Genomic DNA, 21,275 nt, shown 5'->3' with positions numbered 1-21,275 from the left:
GATTCAAGTTCGAAATAAGTACAAAAATATAATTCCATAACCTTCAGTATATTAGTTTTCCATATGACTTTCTAAACTTCACACAAATGCGCATCACGGGAGACGAACCCCGCACGCAGAAATTCAAGATTGACGCGCTACCTCCACTCTACCACTCTCTCAAGAAGATACACTGCGCAACAGTAAGCATTGTCTACATAAGGTCAAACGAGGACGATAAAGTAGCGAATACCCTCTGATGAGAACCTGTATCTGTCATAAAGAATATTCTCAGGCAATGCCAAAGGATCGGATCTGTCCCAAAAGACCCTCTGTCTCCGGAGAGACCCCTGTACATACGGGCTCCGAGGTCCACGGGACGTCACCACAAATGGTGACGTCATTGTCAAAGGAGGGGCGAGGAAGCTGCGCTTATCTAAAAGAGATCGACTTTCGTGTCCCAGGCTTTGAGCGCAACATACCTCGCTAACCCACTAATCGAGGTTCGTAGTACAGGGCACAGATGTCTTGTCGTACTGCAGAAGAGCCGTCATATCAGACACACGCCAGCCGTTCTGTGGAGACACGACTGAGAAATAAACTGAGCAGACAACGACACTTATAATTAACTTGTTTATAATTATTCGGAAACTTGTTTTCAGTAAACAATGACAGAGACATAAACAGGTGCAGCACAGATTGGCTATCCAGTTTTTATTACCTATTTGATAATAATAATAATAATAATAATAATAATAATAATAATAATAATAATAATAATAATAATAATAATAATAATAAATCAGTCTTGTGTAGCACATTTCTAGGACCCAATGCGCTTCACAAAAAAATAAAAATAAGAATAAAAAATAAAGGAAAAAGGAAAGGGGCTCAAAAATAAAAATAGAAACGTTTATATATTGATACGTTTATATTGAGTTTATCTTGCATAATGGATATCGATTAGCTTCAATCATGGTAATCTTCACTAGTTAATTACTGGTACATTCATTATACCGGTCGACGAGCAGGTTTTATTTAAGTGTTAAAGGCAATGGGACAGTCGAGTGGTAGGCCAACGGCATACAAAGAGGCAACCTATTCCGTTTCTTTAGGCGCAGCCCTCTTCTGATACGTGTGTCAATAAGTCAAAGGTCTGATAAAACATTGTTACCGAGTGGCAAGAGCATGGCTTGTGTAAACACTCCTGGCGATTTAGCAATGCCAGTAGAATGCTAATCACATAATAATATAAATCAAACCTTGCTCTGTCGAAAAGAACCAACACCATTAATCAATCCGGTAAGAAATAGGCCAACATCTCTCTCTCAAAAAAGTAAAATTCCAGTGTCAAAGGGTCACGTGAATTCAAATATTTTTGCTTCAGGAAACTGAATGTGGTGCTGAAATATACATCCATCTAACCTGTAGCAAAAGATGGATAAACATTGCCATGCACCGTGTTTATAATTGTTGGCCCCATGATGAAATGGTCTACAACTGCCACTGCAGGATGGGGGTCTTAATCCAATTTGCATTTTTTAATAATAAATGAATGATATGAAGTCAGCTTGGAGGTATAGACAGTACACTGCCTTATCTTAGCTGAATTGTAATTTCAACAGTAAAACATTCAGTAAAATAGGACTCAATAAACACATTTTGACATAAATAAATGAAAAGTAAAATCAGACAGACAGACAAAATAGAACAAACTAAAGCTCTGAGTTCAACATTAAATCAGCAGTCCAGTTGCAGAATCTAAAGTCAGAGAATTTAATTAGAAAGTTAGAAAATAGATATCTCAGTATTCTATTCAACAGCTAAAACACAAGGAACACTATTACATATTCAGATGAATATATTTTCCTCCAAACTGTAAAATGATTAAATTATTTTGAACACTCAAACTTAAAATAAAACATTTATGAAAAACTGAAAGTTAAAAAAAGGACACAACCAAAAAGGCACATGGTCAAAGAAAATGCCTGTTATGTTTCAGCAGATAATTACAAGAGCAGTGTTTTGAAATTGGACAACCTCAACAAGGGTTCCCCCCATCTTTCTGCGCAGATATCCTGCCTGAGAACACAGCAGGAGGTGATACTCTGGACCTCTGTGGATTCAGAGCCATGTCACTTCTGGCTCCTCCCACTTTGTGAGCCTGCGGCAGGTGAGCGTGACCGAGTCCTTCCGAATTGGCTGCCTCTGGAATATTCCCCGGGAGGGTAGTGGCTTCTGAAGGAGGAGGAGTGTCCAGAATGCAGTCTCTGTGCCTCAGTGTCTCTATCTTTAGCAGGTCCTCCGTCTGTCCTGTCCATTTCTTTGTGGAAATATCCACTTTTGTTTCCATCTTCTTGCTCACATCTCCTGCTGATCAAATGGCGTTTGTGGTCTCGATGGCTGCTGTGGGCTGGGTCACGGGGGGAGGAGTCCCTGGGAGAGGTAATGTCGTGGTGCACACCCCCAGGGAGGGAGTCACTCCTCAGGCACCCTCGGGTGGCGGCCCGGCCCGCTGTGGGCCCGACAGAGCGGCGCTGCAGGCCACTGGAGCGCAGCGTGTTGACCAGGAAACGCTTGTTGGTGCTGCGCAGCGGACACTTCATCCTGGGGGGAGAGAGGTCACCTCAGCTGGTTGGGATGTTTGGATGATAACAGTCAGAGCACGACACATTAATGAACACAGAATGATATCCCTTATTCCATGTCTGGGATTTAAAAAGTATAGATTATCTTATAATTATTTGTGAGATAATCTTATCTTACAAATCTAACTTGATGTTCTCTTCAACTGGAGTCAGACATTCTTATAATGTGCCAAAGGAAAATGAATACACAATATAGGACTGTAATTTAATACACCAGATCACCTAGACTCTGCATAGCCACCCCCTCCCACCCCTCCTACTTATTGTATGTTGTACGTCCTAGCTCTTAATGTTCACACTTATTGTATGTCATACTCACTTATAATACTTATTTGTGTAGCATCATATCCTAGCTATCTCTGTTGTATACAGGGAATGGGTTAACCTAACAAATGTTAATGTAAATGCAAGTTCCATCTGAATACACGTTAGTCCCACTATAACCACAGAGAGCCTCTACCATCCTGAAGGCCCCATGGTCTCCACCCTGGCCCGGGCCCTGTTGGTCTCTCGCAGGAGCTCGTCTATCGCTCGCCTGAAGGGAAGAAAACAACACTCAGCTCGGTCAACATCCTGTGGAGGGAGTTAATAATAAAAAGAGGAGGTGGAAACGTTCTTGTGTCTGCTCTTGGCGCCTCTAAAAACGGCGCGTTTATGGCGCGCTCATTGTGGGACTGGCTCGTAGTGGCTGTAACTCTGCACCAAGGCTGAATTTCTTGAACGTCTTCAAGTACTGTATTAAGTAACTAACACCTATATTAAAGCATCCATAAAATAGCATGCCATGGGACCTTTAAAGAATAATATAGAGGTATTACTTACTACGTCTGACACACACACACACACACACACACACACACACACACACACACACACACACACACACACACACACACACACACACACACACACACACACACACACACACACACACACACACACACACACACACACACAATATCCTGCTTAGAGGGCACAGTGGCTAGACTTGTAGGATAACGAGGAGAACACACTAGGAAAACGTAATTTTATTGCTAGAGTTGCGTTGCTAGAGTTATGTTTCAGGAAGGTACATACTTCTCCAGATCATTGTCATCTGCCATCGTGTGGTGGTGGAAATGTACACAGAGAGAAATTAGTTAATTTAGCACTTGAACTCGTAAACCCTGCTGGATGGACAGCAGGGACCTCCATTCGGGGTCTTTCCAGTGAGGACCTCGGGTTGTGTGCCTAAAAAATGCCTGTCTAATTTTAAAAAATGTATCGAATGCAAATTAATAAAACACAGTATATGAATTGTATTACAAACGATCGATTCGTTAAACAGACACACGTGCCACTACCCAACACAAGCAGTGTTTCCAACGTGTTGTTATAAACAAGCATTTGAGAAGTCACCTCACGCTTGTCTTCGGAGCGTCGGGTCCAGGCCCCGCCCCGTGGAGCTATAGCTCCGCCCCCCGTCCTGACGGACAGCGATGGGCGGTCCGCCACAGCGAGCGCGACGGGGGCGTTTTCGTGCGGTTGCGGAACGGTTTGTTGCGGGGAATGTGTGATTAAAGCCCCGCAGCTAATTGTCCCCTTTCGGGGCCCGAGTTCACGGCACGAAGGTAGACGCCGGAACAGGTAACGTTTGGTTGCATGTTATGTCATTGCTCGTCCACACTGTCACTGTGTCTAGTCGGGTATCTAAGAGGTTTGTGTGGTGGGATCTGACCCCCGCGCTGCTGTGTGTTTCTGCTCTGGAGGGTGAAATGGAAGCAGACAGATGACAGAAAGACAGAAACATACCGCTAGCGTCTGTGCGAATGTGTTCAACGCCTATAGCCAGCGGGTTAATCATGAGGCATTAGTGATGATGAGAAATGCAAATAACGGCGTTGGAAATGCAAGGCAGCAGCCTATATTTTTTGCAATCAATTATTCAGAATTATTTACCCTATAATGTTATTATATTGCAGCGAAAATCTTGCAGAACTGATGTTGATGGATCTATGCCTATCCCTATAAGGAGAGCAGTGGCCTCCGAAACTGACGTTAAATAGGAGTCGACCGAAGGGGAGATGGAGAGGATGGAGATATGCTTTACCGAGAACACTTGAATGTTACACTAACGTCATTCCATCCTGTCGGGATAAGGAAACGTCATATTTGCATGCAAGGTCGTTATTAGCTTTGTACCTATTGAGCTGCGTGTTACATGTTATAGACAGGTGAACCCAATCGTATGTGTATGGGTGTGTGACTGGCATGTTATATGTAGGTTATGTGTGCAGAGAATGTCAGTTGAAAGCCAAACACAGCAACCCATGAATTGCAGTGTTGAATATTGGATGAAAACACACTGACACACACAAATATACCCACACACGCAGAAGACACACAGACACAAACAGACCCCCCCCCCCCCCCAACACAGGCATTAAAAGGAGTGGTTGCTTGTTGGATCTGTTAAACACGTCTTCAAATGGCGTTTGCTATGAAATCTGTTACTTGAGTTAAGTGCCTCTGGGTGGCTCAGAGCTGCTGGCACAGGGATGACTTTGAGACCTAACTTATTAATTCAAACTAGGCATAGGGTCCATTTTAGGTAAAAGGATATCAAAGATGTGTGTGTGTCTGTCTGTCTGTCTGTCTGTCTGTCTGTATATGCTATGTTTGTATATCTAGCTCTGTGGGTGTTTGGGTGTGTTTGTGTTTCTGTCTGTCAGAATTTTTGTGTGTGTGTGTGTGTGTGTGTGTGTGTGTGTGTGTGTGTGTGTGTCTACACACATATGTGTGTGTGTGTGTGTGTGTGTGTGTGTGTGTGTGTGTGTGTGTGTGTGTGTGTGTGTGTGTGTATGTGTGTGTGTGTGTGTGTGTGTGTGTGTGTGTGATGTGATGATGTCAGAGCTTTGTTACAGACACAGAGAAGCCTTGTGTCCTCATGATTAATTCATGTCCAGCTGCCGGATAAAGACAGAAGCATCTAGTCTCACAGGCCCAGGCACATGTACTTAAGAGCAGGGGAGGATAAGTACTGCCGCTACTACAGGGACAGGTCTACTACCAACCCCTCTAGTCCCAGGGACAGGTCTACTACCAACCCCTCTAGTCCCAGGGACAGGTCTACTACCAACCCCTCTAGTCCCAGGGACAGGTCTACTACCAACCCCTCTAGTCCCAGGGACAGGTCTACTACCAACCCCTCTAGTCCCAGGGACAGGTCCTCATCCCTGGGAAGGATAGAGACCTGGAGACTTCTGGGATGCCTGAGCAGAGAGAGAGAGAGAGAGAGAGAGAGAGAGAGAGAGAGAGAGAGAGAGAGAGAGAGAGAGAGAGAGAGAGAGAGAGAGAGAGAGAGAGAGAGAGAGAGAGAGAGAGAGAGAGAGAGAGAGAGAGAGAGAGAGAAGAACAAGGGTCTGTTGAGAGGTTCTTCCCTCCCTCTGCCTGGGTATCATGGATGAGACCAATGTCCTGCTGAGGGAAGTGCATCTGTTGTGTGGCTTTGCTGCATCCTTCCCCAGCTCCACTGTGAATGTCAAGCCCCGCTGAACAGGCTCCAGGTCGTCATGGAGACAGGAGCAGCAGCAGTACCCCCTCCTCCACCCTGTTTTTTTTTGTTGTGCAGAACAGAGGCAGGTAGTCAGTGTGGCGCTGGCCGCCCCAGGCGGCGGTTAGCCGTCGGAAGCTAAAGCATTAGTGGACGACAGCAGAGGTCTGACACTTTATACATGGAACACACAAGAGATGTAGCAAGCGCCATTGCACACGCCACGCATTTGTTTTCTGCATCTGTTGCGGTGCCTTGAAAGGGGGGGGGGTCAGTGGGTCGATGTTTTAAAGAGAGACTCTAGTCATCACAGAGATGTGTTTGTGTTCCCCCCCTGGGTGGCGGGGAGGTGTGTGTGTGCCCCAGATGGACCAATGAAAAGGGAGAGAACACAGCAGCCAGAGAGTGAGAGGCACTTCTCTGTGGAGGCCATGTTGGAGACATCTCAGGAATCTTATTCACAGCGTGGTTGTTGTTATAAGATGTATCGTCTTATTGTATCACGTGGTTCTTTGGTTTACACAACCAGTGCCTATCGATCGCCGCCCTCTCCCCGCTCTGACTCCTGCGTACTATGGCTCATCATTCCTCACAGCCTCCCTCTCTCAGGCCCGTCGCTCCGTCTCCTCTGCTGTGTTTCCCTCTGTTACGTTCCAAATCCCACTTTTCTCTGATATGTCTCCTCGCTCTCCCTCAATCCCATATCTCTCTCTCTCTCTCTCTCTCTCTGTCTCTCTCTCTGTCTCTCTCTGCGGAATTGGAAGATTGCATCAGGCGAGAGTGAAGCAGAGATTATACTCAGTCAGATTAGTGGGCAGGAGCGCCGTACATAATCTGGACACACACACACACACACACACACACACACACATATTAACACACACGCATGTACACACACACAAACACATACACACACACACACACACACACACACACCCACACACAGAAACACACACATTCACACATAAACACACATGGACTCATCTCGAACACACATGTCCGTAGTGCACGTGGACTCAGAAATCCAAAATGCCCGAGCACACAAGCACAGAACACTTGTTGGTTTGGTGTAACATCTGTCTAACTACACTGTCTACCCCCCCTGCAGGGTGATGCGCCATTGGCCACTGGGGGGCGGCTGTCCTCTCCACAACCTGCTCATCCTTTGAAGCATACGGATACAGGACCAGGACCCTCCCCCCCCCCCACCTCCGACCCTCTGACCCCCCCACCGCATCACGGCGCCCCCATCGCCCACTGAAGTCATTCGTGCCAAAGCTAGATCGGGTGGAGGAGGAGGAGGAGGAGCCAAGATGGGCAGCCCGGGGTGCGAGGTGGGCCCGGCCGGACCCCTGGACCCTGTGGTTCCCCTGGAGGCGGCCTGCTGTGAGTGCGGCCAGGTGCACCGCTCCAGGGAGAACCACCTGTACAACTACCGGTTGGAGGTGGACGACGACCTGGTGTGCCACATCTGCCTGCAGCCACTGGTGCAGCCGCTGGACACGCCCTGCGGCCACACCTTCTGCGCCCGCTGCCTGCGCAGCTTCCTGCAGGACCGTGACTTCTGCCCGCTGGATCGTACACGGCTGCAGCTGCAGGCGTGTCGTCGCTCGAGCATCCTGGTCCACAAGCTGCTGGACAAGCTGTCTGTGTCCTGCCCTCACGCCCCCGCCTGCTCCCTCAATATGCCCCGCTGTGACCTGGAGGCCCACCTCAAACACAGGTAGGACCCCCTGCAGTGCGCCTGGGTTGTGGACCCTGGGGATCGAGCCCAGTACCTTTAGAGCCCAACCGTCCGGGCCACGGCACCATGCTGTGACCCAGTGCGTGTGTCAGATTTAAATGATTCAAAAGAGTTTGTTATTAATTATCGTTACTCAATAATTATAACAACAACTCAAATAGAGTGTTGCACTTTACATTAAATCCTACATATTATTAGAAGTTATTCACTGAGCCTGTAGATGTATACATTCCTCCACTGTTAACAGCAGTGCAGTGACCAACTCTCTGCACTCTTAATGCCCTCCCAATGGGGATCTGTAGTGGCCCGTTCTATAACCACAGATCCAAGTGCACTCGTTTCAACCCCTTACGGTCTCGTGCCGGTCCGCATAGTTTGACTCCTGACACGTCAGACCCAGGTGCCGTGAGACCCTGAGGGGGATTACTGTGCGGTAGGTCATGTGACGGGGGATTAGGAGCTTGCTAGCACCAATGTCCTCTGGCTCTGGTCGGCCACACATCCTCCGTGGTCTCACTGCTCCGCCATGCTCAGCAACTTTAACTCCAAGGATCTATTCAACACCTTTTTCTGCGAAACGGCCAAGGGTAACCCGGGTCTGTGGTGAGTTTAGCCGTTGGTCTGTCTGTTAGGCCAGCATCTGCCCTCAGCGGCTTCCTCTCCTCTCCTTCCTCAAGCGGTTCTTCAGTCTTCAGTCTTCCCATGGATTCCTTTCCTTGCTGGTTTTGTTGTAGTTTTCTTCGTCTTTCTGAAGAAGTAGTCTCCCTTTGGCGTGGGCTGCATCAGTCAGTCGTGCCCAGTGCTGGTGTTCAGACGGAGGAGGAAAGGGAAGGAAACACGGGGAGACCTTTACCTCGCTGGATGGAAGATTACAAATTGAGTGGACCTTCATAGTTTGAATGGCCAGTAAATTGGAGAAAGTAAAGAAAACTAACTGTGACCTGCTGTGGAAAGAGAATGCATTTTGTCCTTCCTGTGAGATATATCGATTGATAACATGTAATACAATTATATTGATATTGTTGTATTTTATTGTTATTTCTGCATGCCTGTTGGTTGAGTGCTGACCTGAAGGTAATCAGGTCCTCGATATAAGCTGTTCAGTGCTTCATTTAAGTCTTAGAGGAGATTGTTGCTAACAAGCCTATCCTAACAAGCTGTTTTTTACAGCGACAGGCTTTTCCCAAGTCAGCTTTGTTGCTGACTGTTGAAGTCTTCCAACCCTCTCCTCAGCATTGGGTTACATTTAAACCTTGACTTAGATGACAAGATCCCCTAGGATCTCAATAATAGGTCCAAAGTATAAAGTGAGTCAACTTGTTTAACTCAGTGGGAGGGAGGGAGGGTGTGTGTGTGCGTGCGTGCGTGCGTGCAAATTTGCAGTTGTGTTGCATTGAAATAGGTTGACCTGGTCTGAGATTGAACCCTCAAGTCTTGTTAGTTTGGAATTGTCATAGCTAGTTAGTAACTGTTGTAGAAAGTTGTAGGTATGAGGTGTAGTTAATGGCTGTGGTTGGTAGTTTGAGTCCTGATTCACTGAGACCCCGTGGTTGTGGTCCTCTGCTCCTAGGTGCCCCGGGACCCAGACCCAGCAGACGGGCGTGGACGGCCCGCGGTGCAAGGGCGGGGACAGGGGCGTTGCCATGGTGACCAGTCCCTCCAGATCCCCCCGGTCGCCGCCGCAGACGGACCTGAGGGACGCCACCCCCTCACCTGCCCCCGCGCCCCCCCCCACCACGGCCTGCCGCAGCGCCTCCCTGTGGACTGAGGAGCCGGGACTGGACAACCCCGCCTTTGAGGAGAGCACCGAGGAGGAGAGTGAGTGGGGGCCCTGGGGGCGGGGCCCTTGGACTGGGGCCCCGTGTATACACCAAAAGCCCTTGTTGAACTTGTTGAAATGCTAAAATATCTCTCTCTCTCTCTCTCTCTCTCTCTCTCCCCCCAGACATGGTGGGGCTGGAGTGCGTGGTTCCCAGGGTCAAGAGGCCCCTCAGTAACCCCTGCATCCACCTCCTCCGCTCAGTTAGCTCCGCCTCCTCTGGCTGGGACTGCTCAGAGTCCCCGCCCCTCTCGGCTGAAGAGGGTATGACCTCACCCCTTCCCTTCAGTTAAGTGTCTACTCCATGGTGAATGGCTGCAGCCAGCCAGGAATAAATTAGTTGTAAGAGTTAAGGAGTTCAACTAAATCGCTGTATGTAGGAGCGAGCATAATGAAGCAATTCTGTACTAAGTCAGCAGGGAACTATGTTATGTCCTCTTCTTTCGGACAATGCATTGGATAAAAGAGACAGAGACAGAGACAGAGAGCGAGCGAGAGAGAGCGATATAGAGTTACACACACAGAAAGGGTGAAAGATAGTGTGAGAGAGAGCATCACTGCTGTTTAACTCCCAGCCAGGCAGACTGATGTAAACTCAGGGGAGCACAGGGTTTTGCGTTGAATAGGACACGGCATGTGTGTTTCCTGCCGGTGTACAGCGAGGTTCTGTGTGTCCGTTAGGCTGCGTGAAGCTGCCCTCCCTCCCGGAGGGGGAGATCACCACCATCGAGGTGCACCGCGCCAACCCTTACGTAGAGTTGGGCATCAGCATCGTGGGGGGCAACGAGACGCCCCTCATCAACGTGGTGATCCAGGAGGTGTACCGGGAGGGGGTCATCTCCCGGGATGGCAGGCTGCTCGCTGGGGACCAGATCCTACAGGTGCTTCTGTCTGGATAACCATTACGACTGCTCTTAGTACAAGTCTTTCATAATTGATTCAAAGCGATTCGTTATTGTTGGACTGGAGGTTCAACTATTGACTACCAACCCATTTTAGTCGTCCTGAGGCCTGTTCCACGACCACTCTGCTCTGCAGCCCTGCCTCCTGAACCCCCTCCTGACCTCCTCCTCATCCTCCCTAGTGTCGTCTCTGCGTCCCTCCCTGCAGGTGAACAACGTGGACATCAGCAACACGGCCCACAGCTTCGCCCGCTCCACGCTGGCGCGGCCCTGCACCTCGCTGCAGCTCACCGTGCTCCGGGAACGACGCTGCGCCTCCCGGGCGCCGCCGGCCCCCTCCTCCTCCTCCTCCTCCACCCCTGGCATCCCCCACGCCCCCTGCTCCACCCCCGAGGGTGCCCCCGCTAGCCCGGCCAGCCTGCGCATCACGCTGACCAAGAGGGACTCATCGGAGCAGCTGGGCATCAAGCTGGTGCGGCGCACCGACGAGGCGGGCGTGTTCGTGCTGGACCTGCTGGACGGGGGGCTGGCTGCCAAGGACGGACGGCTGTGGGGCAACGACCGCGTGCTGGCGGTCAACGACCAGGACCTGCGGCACGGTACCCCGGAGCAGGCCGCCCAGATCATCCAGGTACAGAACCTGTGTTGGTTCCTCTTTGTAGTTCTTAAACCCCCCGTCTTTCTCAGTAGTTATTCCCGATGGCGTGTTTATCAGGCCTTTGAAGGTCGTAGGTTAGGACCTGGGCCTGAGACGCCCTCTGAGAAGTGTGGTTAAGGACTATACACGTACAAGTGATTTGACACATAACAGAACATCTTGCAAGACGAAGAGACCAAAAATGTGAGTTCCTCAAGTGCTCCTTCTGCTGCTGTGTTCATAGGCCAGCGGAGAGAGGGTCCACCTGTTGATTGGCCGGCCCACCAAGCCGACCCCGCCCCCACCTTCTAAGTCAAGCTCCACCAGAGACCTGTACTGCCTTGACCACTTCCTGCCTAACCACAGCGGCAACCCCAGCCCTGTGCCGACGCACCCATCCCGCTCTACCACCCACCGAGTAAGCACACACACCTGTGCTGTGTGTGTGTGTGTGTGTGTGTGTGTGTGTGTGTGTGTGTGTGTGTGTGTGTGTGTGTGTGTGTGTGTGTGTGTGGAAAGACTCCCAGACAGTGTTGCCAGATTGGGTGGGAAATCTGGCCCAATCTGGGAACATTGCTCGAAGGTTTCTTGAATGTGTATTCTTGTATCTGTGGCTTCCATGCCGAGGCGTTGTGTAACTACAGCTTCAGGAAGTGATCTGATGTCACTTGTCAGTTAACTCAGGGACATCCCCAGTTAGCCAATCAGATCGTTGATCACAATTCTCAGCTTACGTCACAGTGTAAACAAAGTGAGCAGGAGCAGAGTATTAGGGACAAGCACAAAGCCTTATCAGGTCACTGTAGCCTTTACAATAGTTAATACTTCACATACGTGGTTGTTTAAGAGCAAAATGACCATGTTGTATTCAATGAGCTGATCTGACAGGTAATCATTTTGTTTCATTGTTCAAAAACAGAAGCCAATGTTTAGTATTGTTGGGCTTATGTGCCGCAGATTCTCAGATCCCATTGAAAGTCCCTGCACCCGATGTGCAGAACAGCAATCATTGAAAACGTGAAAAATATACTTTTTTGAAATCAGTGTTATTTCGCCCTTGTTCTCCAGGACCTCTCCCAGTGTGTAAGCTGTAAGGAGAAACATATCACTGTGAAGAAGGAGCCCCAGGAGTCCCTCGGCATGACCGTCGCCGGGGGGCGGGGCAGCAAGAGTGGCGAGCTGCCAATCTTCGTGACCAGTGTCCAACCACACGGCTGCTTGTCCAGGGACGGACGAATCAAACGAGGCAAGTTAATGCTGGAGCTTGAGTTGAGTTAATGGGTCCCTTGCCCCTTGTACTGGGAACTACAACAACACAGCTAGAGTCTGCTTCATTCCCTGGAGCGACACTTTTATTGGAGGTTCCTGACATACAAAGAATGAAATAGAGCACAGCTTTGAAACACATTCACTAGTAGCAGCATGATTGTACTATTTTCTACTGTTTAGTTAAGTGAGTGTCATTGGGTCACGTCATTAATGCAGGTGGGGCTTAGGCCTACAGCTGGGGTTTAGGCCTACTGGTGGGGTTTAGGCCTACAGGTGGGGCTTAGGCCTACAGATGGGGCTTAGGCCTATAGGTGGGGCTTAGGCCAACAGGTAGACGGTGAACCCATCTGAGATTCCAACACATCCTTCCCACCAGACAGCCACCTCGCTTCTAATCCCTTTATCCCGTCTCTCCCGCCACCGCCCCGCCCCGCCCTGCCCTGATCCCACAGGCGACATCCTGCTGAGCATCAACGGCCAGGACCTGACCTACCTGAGCCACAGCGAGGCGGTGGGCACCCTGAAGGCCAGCGCGGCCACGCCTGCCGTCCAGCTCAGGGCCCTGGAGGTGTCCCTGTTGGAGGAACGGGGCCAGCAGGACCAGCTGCTGGCCCACAGCCACGACAGCGACTACGACGCCAACTGGTCCCCCTCCTGGGTCATGTGGCTGGGGCTGCCCAGGTGAGCGGCTCACCACGGCTCAGTCCGGACCCCGCCCACTTTTGGTGGTGGAAACGCTAACCGGGCCGCATCTTTGCATACCGAACAGACCGCACCCGCCGGTGGAAACGCGCCAATAGTCTAAACTACAGTACCCCGTAGAACCACAAGAGTTCAACAACAAAAGTTAGGGTTGTTTCCTCTATCTTTATTCCCAGTAGTGTTGACCTTCTCTATCTCCACATTCCTTCTTTATCTCCCCCTGTTTCCCATGCCCCCCTTGTGGACGTGCTGCGTGCTGATGCTGCTTCCTGCTCTGTCCCAAGTTACCTCCACAGTAGTCACGAGATAGTGCTGCGTCGCAGCCACCCGGGCAGCTGGGGCTTCAGCATCGTGGGAGGGTACGAGGAAACCCATGGCAACCAGGCCTTCTTTATCAAGACCATTGTCCTGGGAACACCTGCGTACTACGATGGACGCCTTAAGTGAGTCATCAGTCTTCACTCCCATGACCCCACCCCACCCCAGTGCTCACACACACACCAGCGGAGCTGATAACCCCAGGCACTGGTGGCGGTGGAGCCGGGGAAGCCTTTGCCCTCTTTATTGGCTCGGTAAATCTTCTAGAATGTTCCAGAAAGGATAAACAATGAAAACTAATAATGTATATAGACCTTGCTCTGAAAACATTCAATGGAATTTAAGGTGTCCCCTCAAAAGACATGTCAATATTAGACTGCTAGCATTATTGAAACACTAAGCGATATTCTAGGGCACGTTGACTAGCGAACACCAAAATGCCGCTCTGTGGTGATTTCCTTCTGTGCTTGGCGTCCTAGGTGCGGCGACATGATCGTGGCGGTGAACGGGTTGTCGACAGCGGGCATGAGCCACTCAGCGCTGGTACCCATGCTGAAGGAGCAGCGGAGCCGGGTGGCCCTCACCGTGGTGTCCTGGCCCGGGAGCCTGGCCTAGCCCTGCAGCCTATCCTCACCGTGGGGTCCTGGCCCGGGAGCCTGGCCTAGCCCTGCAGCCTATCCTCACCGTGGGGTCCTGGCCCGGGAGCCTGGCCTAGCCCTGCAGCCTATCCTCACCGTGGGGTCCTGGCCCGGGAGCCTGGCCTAGCCCTGCATCCTATCCTCACCGTGGGGTCCTGGCCCGGGAGCCTGGCCCTCACCATGGTGTCCTGGTCCGGGAGCCTGGCCTAGCCCTCAGCGTGGAGTCCGGGCCCACAGTGGGTTCCTAGCCCTCATCGTGGGGTCCTGGCCCAGCCCACTGATCCTCCACTCCACCGAGGAAGGGTTCCCTGTTAGCTACATGAGTCCACACCGGGGTGTATACACAAGGACCAAACCATTCAGAACTGTTGTAGATGCATCAGGGTTCCCCATCAGTCATCCTGGTGAGGGGTTCTGTGTCAGAGTGGGCCACATCACCCTGTGGAGTTGCACCCCTCACATGGTCATGTTGTCTTCACTCCCATCCACACAGAGCCTGCTTCTGTCAGCTGACCTGTCCATCGTCCATGGGCTGCAGAAGAACCCTTACGGAGGCAACATTTAAGTAGAACTAAAAGCCTAGTATTAGACCCCCCCCTCCCCCCGAATGTCCCTCTGCAACAGCGAGAAGGGCAAGTGTCACTTTAAACATTTTTATCTGCAATACCAGTGCTGTCCAGCTGACTACGCCCCAGGCCTTACTAGATACCTGCCACACCCTGGGGCCCACCTGCCCCGAGGCCTCATCACCATGGTGACCAGCCGTCCTCCCGCTGGAGTTTTCTACATGTGTGAATGTGTATTCTGTTTGATTAATAAAGCTATCCTGTGAAGGAACAGTGCCTGCCGTCTGTGTGAAACCGCTAGGCCATTTGAAACGCTTCTCAGTCAAGTGTGCAGAACTCTTGAGCAGCCAACTTGTGGAAGAAGATGACTCAGGCATGTTGATGATGGGAAGCTTTACTCTATAAGCAGGAAAGAATAAATAAGCACTTCAAACAAAAAGGTATGACGCATGCTAGCAAGACAAGGTCCATTGGTAGTAAAGACTTCTTGGTCCTGGTCGCCTCAGGAGTCGGCCATCTTGGTGCGCTCCAGCTTAGCGGCCAGCATGCAGCCCTCTGCCGAGGTGGGTTTAGCCTTCAGCGGGGCCGTGCCCCCGCCAGGCTGAGGGGTCTTGGGCCGCAGGTTCTGGAAAACAAAACACTGAAATGTTCAAAACAAAACAAGGCTCACTTTAATTGATAAAACTTGTGGGGAAACCATGTTACCGTCTTCCTTTTAGGGTCGTGCACCACTCCGTGTCGCCAAAGACTCTCCTAGAATATAAACAACATCTGTATATGAATCCCTCCATCTAACTAAATGTAAGGGTTGGAACACAACACATTGTATATTAAGAAGATATAAGAAGTATATCACTTAATTTGTAACAAAAGAAAAAAAGACGATATGGCATCCTCATAAGTCAGTACTTTGGTCGGTCCTCCAAGCCAACAGAAAGAAAAGTCTCCACCAGCTGGACGAGGTCAGTACCTCCATCAGAGGCCAGTACCTCCACCCGCTGAAGGAGGTCCGTACCTTCATGGCGAAGCGCTTCCCACAGCCAGGAGAGGCGCAGCCAAAGGCCTGCATGCCCTTGTGCTCCAACAGGACGTGGCTCTCCATGTGGAACTGCCGTGTGAAGCTCTTGCCACACTTGTGGGGACAGGCCAGCTGCTTCTTCACCCCCAGGTGGACGTGGAGCTTGTGCAGATGCAGGAAGCGGTCGTTGTTGAATTGCTTCTTGCATTTGTCGCACGGCAACTTGACTGAAGAAACAAATGAGAATGGCCAAACTGGGGATGGAGTCATGAAAGGGATGGGATCCCTTCAGGAGTAGTTAAGAAATCTACCTCTGTGCTCCTTCTTGTGGATCTGGTACGCAGACCAGGTCTTCCCCTGGAAGGGACAGCCATCCTCCTCACAGGGGTAACCTAGACCCAGAGAACACACATTCACCATTCACTCAGGTTCGACATTTCGTAGGAGCTGGTAGGGATGAGGCCTCTTGCCTGAGGAAACTAACAGGTAGACCTCAGAAGATGGGAATTGAGCCAAAGACCTGCCAGCTGAGTCAAACACCGTAAAACTAGAATATCTACCAATTGGAGGTCTAGTTCTCAAGCAGGGTAAATACAATAAGGGAAATAAAGATTAAAAAGCCCACACACCTTGATGGACCTTCTTGTGATGAAGAAGTGCCCCACGAGAAGGGAACTCCCTTGTGCATCCAGTGATGGTACAACTGTATCACAGCACACAGACCGTAGTGAGAGATGCCAAACATCGACAGCAGTAATAACATCCGGTTGGTACTCACTGGAAGGGCAGGACCTTGGTGTGCTCATACACATGGGCCTTCAGTTGATGCCTCTTGCTGAAGTCCTTTCCACAGCCCTGATGGTTACACTGACAACAGCAATGCTCAACCATGATTAATAAGCCAACAAACATTCCCAGAACTCACCTTCAACAAGGGGAAGGAGTTTTGATAATACACTAAAAAGGTAGGCTACACGTTTACAGACACCAAACACCATTACCAGTACCTTGTAGGCTTTTCCCTCATTATGGTGGCTTTTATCCATGTGGTTTTTCATACTGGAATGGCTGACAAATGCCTCACCACAGCCATCAGCCTGGCACCTGGAGGAAACAACAAAACATTCATCAAAAGGTACATTGCAAACCAGAGACTAAACACTGAAGGTTTGAGATGATGGGTAATGGTGGCAGAGGTTAACTTGTGGGGTCTGTCCCCACTGTGGTTGAGCTGGTGTCTGGTCAGTTGGTAGCGTGTGCAGAAGTTCTTGTTACAATTGTCACATGGAAATGGTTTCTGGGAGAAAGGAGGGATTCACAAAGTGAAGAGGAAATGATGAATATTTGGTGGGAATCAGTTTCAGTCAAGTCGAGTCAAGTTTCCTTTGCCTCCATTTTGAAGGGATCAAACTTCACCCTCATGTTGTCAAGGGTTATGGTTAGTGAAGCTTCTACAGGCACTCAACTACTTACCAATCCTGTGTGTTTGCAATTATGAGCCTCTAACTTCCATGACTTATTGAAAGAGGCGCTGCAGTCATGAAATGAGCAAATAAAGTTTTTTTTCATTTGTATCCTTTCCCCCATGCTTAACTCTAGTTGTTAGATGAAGCGTGGGTACAATGTGAATCAGAGCAGATCTTTCAATGACCTACACCCACTGACTCAGCTGCACATGATTTAAGGTATCAGAAGAAACCACCTGAGTAACTAAAGGGGTGTCTCTTGGTCTGTAATTAGAAAAGCTGCCTTGCCTCTCATGTTGGACTAACACAAGTCAAATGCAAATTCATTTTGTGGCAGGGTTTCAACAACAAATATCAGAATACTCAGAAACATTGTGGTGTGTTTTCCTATCTACTGAGCTATCATGTGTATGTGTGTGTGTGTTTGTGCACAATGCTTACATTTGTTCTGTGTGTGTGTGTGTGTGTGTGTGTGTGTGTGCGTGCCTGCATTTTGTGTATACGTGTGAGTGTGTGTGTGTGCATGTGCATATATACATGCTTGTGTGTGTGTTTGTGTGAGTCATGCAAGTGTGCATAACAGAGAGGCGACAGTCTGTCTCCATTAATCACACACATGGACTTTACAACTGCAATCGTAATCTTATCAAGCTCCACTATTGTCTTCTGATAGACCTGATTTATTGTTGTCAGACGTTTCCCCCTCCAGCGTAAAGGGCTTGTTACCCTCTGCTGTGCGGGTAGAAGGTACATGGAGCTTTAAGGGGGATCATGGGGTGATTAATGAAACATTCCTTCTTCATCTCATTCTTCTACCCATTTAAAAAAAAAAAGTATATGTTTGTGTCCGCTTCGATGTCTCCTAAAATAAAGGCCCAAATGCCACAGTGCTTTTATTGGTGGCTTGGCCACGAGCAGCCAATCACTGCATCGACCTGTTTAAACATGGCGTCGACCTCCACCTCCACGCCCTGCGCCGAGACCTCAGACTGAATGAGGCCTATCAGGCCTCTAGGGTGTTACCTGGGGGCCCTCCCACGCTCCAGGTGACCAGGCCCCGGCCGGCAGGCAGGTTTATCAGCCTGACCCTACCCTCCTGCACCGCCACACAAGTCAGTGCAGGGCGATGGAGGCTGTGTTCCCTCCCTGGCTGTGGGTTCATGGTGGAGATCAGCAGACTGGAGCAGAGCACTCTGTCTCCTGGGTCGGTCAGGTTGTGGTTCCAGTGTCTGTGGCCCTCCTGTTTTCAGCTTCATACAAAGCTATAGATCCAAATTATGAATATTTACCTGCATATTTTTTTTCCATTAGGTCACTAAATAACTAACAGAAACACAAACACACCTACACAAAGCCACACACAGACACACACACACACACACACACACACACAGACACACACACACACACACACACACACCTACACAAGGACACACACACACACACACACACACACCTTCAATGCAATCTGTTTCCAAATGGCTCTTCTTGCCTCAGAGGTTTAAAAGTGTCTGTTTTTCTCAATCAAATGATCTGCGGTTGTGTGTGCGTGCCTGTTGGGTTAATATGTAACGGCGCGGGTCGATACGGCTGCTCGGGCCCCGCTGGTTAAGCTGACCGACTCAATCTGTGTGTGTCAAATGTGTGTGATTAAAGAGCTCACTCTCCTGTGTGGGTTTTCCTCCCCTGGCCCTCTCCCTCTCCCCTCTCCTCCCTTTCTGCTTGCTCTCCCTATCCGTGGCCATGTTTACCCAAAGTCTTCCTTCAATCAGTAACTTCCATGAGTCAGCTCCCCACACCCATTCTCAATGGGGGAACAACGCACAGTGCACGTCCACACACATGGATTACTGTTTCTGTAGATGTACGCACAAATGTTGAGAGAAGCACAGCCAACCTGTGGCCTAAAGAGGAAATGTGCTTCCATGACGTTTAGATATGAAACAGAGCCCTGAACAAACGTTCTGCTCTTTAGTCATTCCACACCAGCAGCCTTCACATCAACTGTATGAAGATCATTTGAGATACAGATATTGTATGTCTATGAAGGAATGTGGTTCTTCCTTCAGTGGTGAGCATTATGTATAGTACATTAACCCACATGTGCTCGTCTTGAAACAGTTCTTTTAGGTCTGCAGTTTCTTGTTCAGCTAGTTTGTTATGGAGTTAATTTTCTATTATTCTGATAAAACCTGTGTGTCTACACATTTTAACAATATATAGGTCTTTGAATGTAGCTTTAATGCCAATTAATCTGTATGTCAATGCAAACTGCAAACTGTGCAAACAACTGTGCAAACAACGCTATTATAGTGATCCACTATTGGTTAATTATGAGCCAGTGCTTTTTACAACACACAAACACACGATAACTATTATAGTACCAACAACTACCATAATGTGCAGTAATAGTACTTAAAGGGGACATATTATACCACCAGGTGTGAGTGTGATTGGCCATTACAAGCCGTTTCGAAAATGTGTTGCTTCTGACATCACAGGTGGGCGTGTCCACCTAGATGTACTGGATAGATGGATAGATCATGGCGCTATCCATTTGTATGGTACACCCACCATCCCAGTCGGAATGTGTTAAATCTCCCAGCTTTCTTGCGGCATTGATGCATTCGGCACGCCTCCTTTTTTGGGGGGATATCAAGCTCCCACTGGGGCTTCTGATGAGTATACAGAGTAGCTGAAGATTCCCGTGACACTCAACGAACGAAGATGGCTGCGCCCGTAGTTAACAAAGTTGAGATGCATTTTCTTTCTCTTTGTTCCATGTTGGTGTCTTTAATGTCGATGTACAATGCTCTTACACACTTGATTACATTGCTGCTTAAATCCGGTCAACAATGTATGCATTGCACGGTCTTGCTGTGCGTGCAATACAATGTAAAGTTTTGTTTTCGAGCTGGTTTGCTAAAGAGTGTTATGTATGTGGTATAGCCACATAATGAAGGCACTACTTTTTGTCGTATGCGTTACCTGGGTGCTATGTGTGCGCAGTGTTTTATGTTTCAGGCATGTTGAACAGTAAAGCTATGTTGACTGCAGCTCCTGGTTCAGACATCATTATTACGGTTACTAATGAAGTTAATATATAACAATTGGCGACGAGAATCGTGTTGTATCCCCGCGGTGCAATGCTCCATAAGACAGGTCAAATGTGTCTTTGATGGCCGTCAGAATTGCGTTGCTTGCCCACCCGCATGGCTGCTGCTTTAATTGAAACGCAACGGAGGAGGAGGGAGCGCGTGATAAAAACTATGGAAGAAGTGACTGGATAAAAGTTTAACAGTGAGTGAAAAGAAACGAAACAAGTGAAAATGTTTGGAAATATTGGACGAATGGATTGTTTTGACAGTACTGTAGAAGATTGGTCTGCTTATGTGGAAAGACTCGAGCAATACTGTGTGGCAAATGAAGTCGAGGATGAGAGGAAGGTTGCGGTGCCATAAGACATACAATTTGCTACGTAGCCTCACAATACCGGATAAGCCGTCTGAGAAAACGTTCCAACAGAATGTGGATTTGCTAAAATGCCACTTGAATCCAAAGCCACTAGTCATAGCCGAACGTTTCCGAGTTCATAAGAGAGATCAGCACAAGATGGAGTCTATAGCCGAATATATGGCAGAGCTGCGCAGATTGGCTGAACATTGTGAATTTGGGGCGGGACTTTTGGATGAAGACTCGGAGGAGGTTGCTTCAACAGCACCAGAGGACTTTGATGATGACATTGAATCCACAGGGGCTGCTGAACCCCAACCAAGTCCCACTGGATCTGGTTCTCCACCCAGGCGTTACCCTGAGAGAAATCACAGAGCACCTCAGAGACTTGATTTGTAGTCATGACTGACTACCACCCTTTTGTTGTTGTTGTAATCAAGTTGTTTATTTGAGGATTGATTAAGTGTCTTATTTCTGTTATAGTTATTTAACACAGTACTTACCTTGTGATGTTTACAGGTTACATCAAAGCTGGAAAGGAGGAATTGTTATGTATGTGGTATAGCCACGTAATGAAGGCACTA

At 49.0% G+C, this 21,275-nt stretch overlaps 3 protein-coding genes across 3 annotated transcripts; 1 reads left to right on the top strand and 2 right to left on the bottom strand.

Moving 5' to 3' along the window:
- Window positions 1-819: 819 nt before the first annotated feature.
- Window positions 820-4,042, bottom strand: LOC311355764 (uncharacterized protein). The gene is made up of 3 exons (XM_084475583.1): window positions 3,705-4,042; window positions 3,088-3,162; window positions 820-2,586 (listed from the first exon to the last, which is right to left on the bottom strand). The coding sequence occupies exons 1-3, from the start codon at window positions 3,728-3,730 to the stop codon at window positions 2,115-2,117; spliced, it is 573 nt and encodes a 190-aa protein (XP_084331709.1). The 5' UTR covers window positions 3,731-4,042; the 3' UTR covers window positions 820-2,114.
- Window positions 4,043-4,120: 78 nt separating this feature from the next.
- Window positions 4,121-15,018, top strand: lnx2a (ligand of numb-protein X 2a). Its single transcript, XM_084475161.1, has 11 exons — window positions 4,121-4,253; window positions 7,268-7,882; window positions 9,474-9,721; window positions 9,849-9,986; window positions 10,404-10,603; window positions 10,833-11,255; window positions 11,506-11,679; window positions 12,330-12,507; window positions 12,983-13,211; window positions 13,517-13,675; window positions 14,030-15,018. Exons 2-11 carry the CDS (start codon window positions 7,473-7,475, stop codon window positions 14,163-14,165), a joined length of 2,295 nt encoding a protein of 764 aa, XP_084331287.1. The 5' UTR covers window positions 4,121-4,253; window positions 7,268-7,472; the 3' UTR covers window positions 14,166-15,018.
- A 238-nt stretch (window positions 15,019-15,256) lies between these two features.
- On the bottom strand, window positions 15,257-17,359 carry gtf3ab (general transcription factor IIIA, b; the record flags this gene model as incomplete). The annotated part of the gene is made up of 9 exons (XM_084475644.1): window positions 15,257-15,379; window positions 15,460-15,507; window positions 15,770-15,999; window positions 16,084-16,164; window positions 16,402-16,475; window positions 16,551-16,639; window positions 16,780-16,876; window positions 16,975-17,069; window positions 17,246-17,359. The coding sequence occupies 9 exons, from the start codon at window positions 17,357-17,359 to the stop codon at window positions 15,257-15,259; spliced, it is 951 nt and encodes a 316-aa protein (XP_084331770.1).
- Window positions 17,360-21,275: the final 3,916 nt, after the last annotated feature.

Source organism: Micromesistius poutassou (assembly GCF_964030765.1).
Source record: "Micromesistius poutassou genome assembly, chromosome: 11".
Taxonomy (NCBI): domain Eukaryota; kingdom Metazoa; phylum Chordata; class Actinopteri; order Gadiformes; family Gadidae; genus Micromesistius; species Micromesistius poutassou.
Note: the sequence above shows the minus strand (reverse complement) of the source record. Positions and strands in the feature narration are given on the sequence as shown.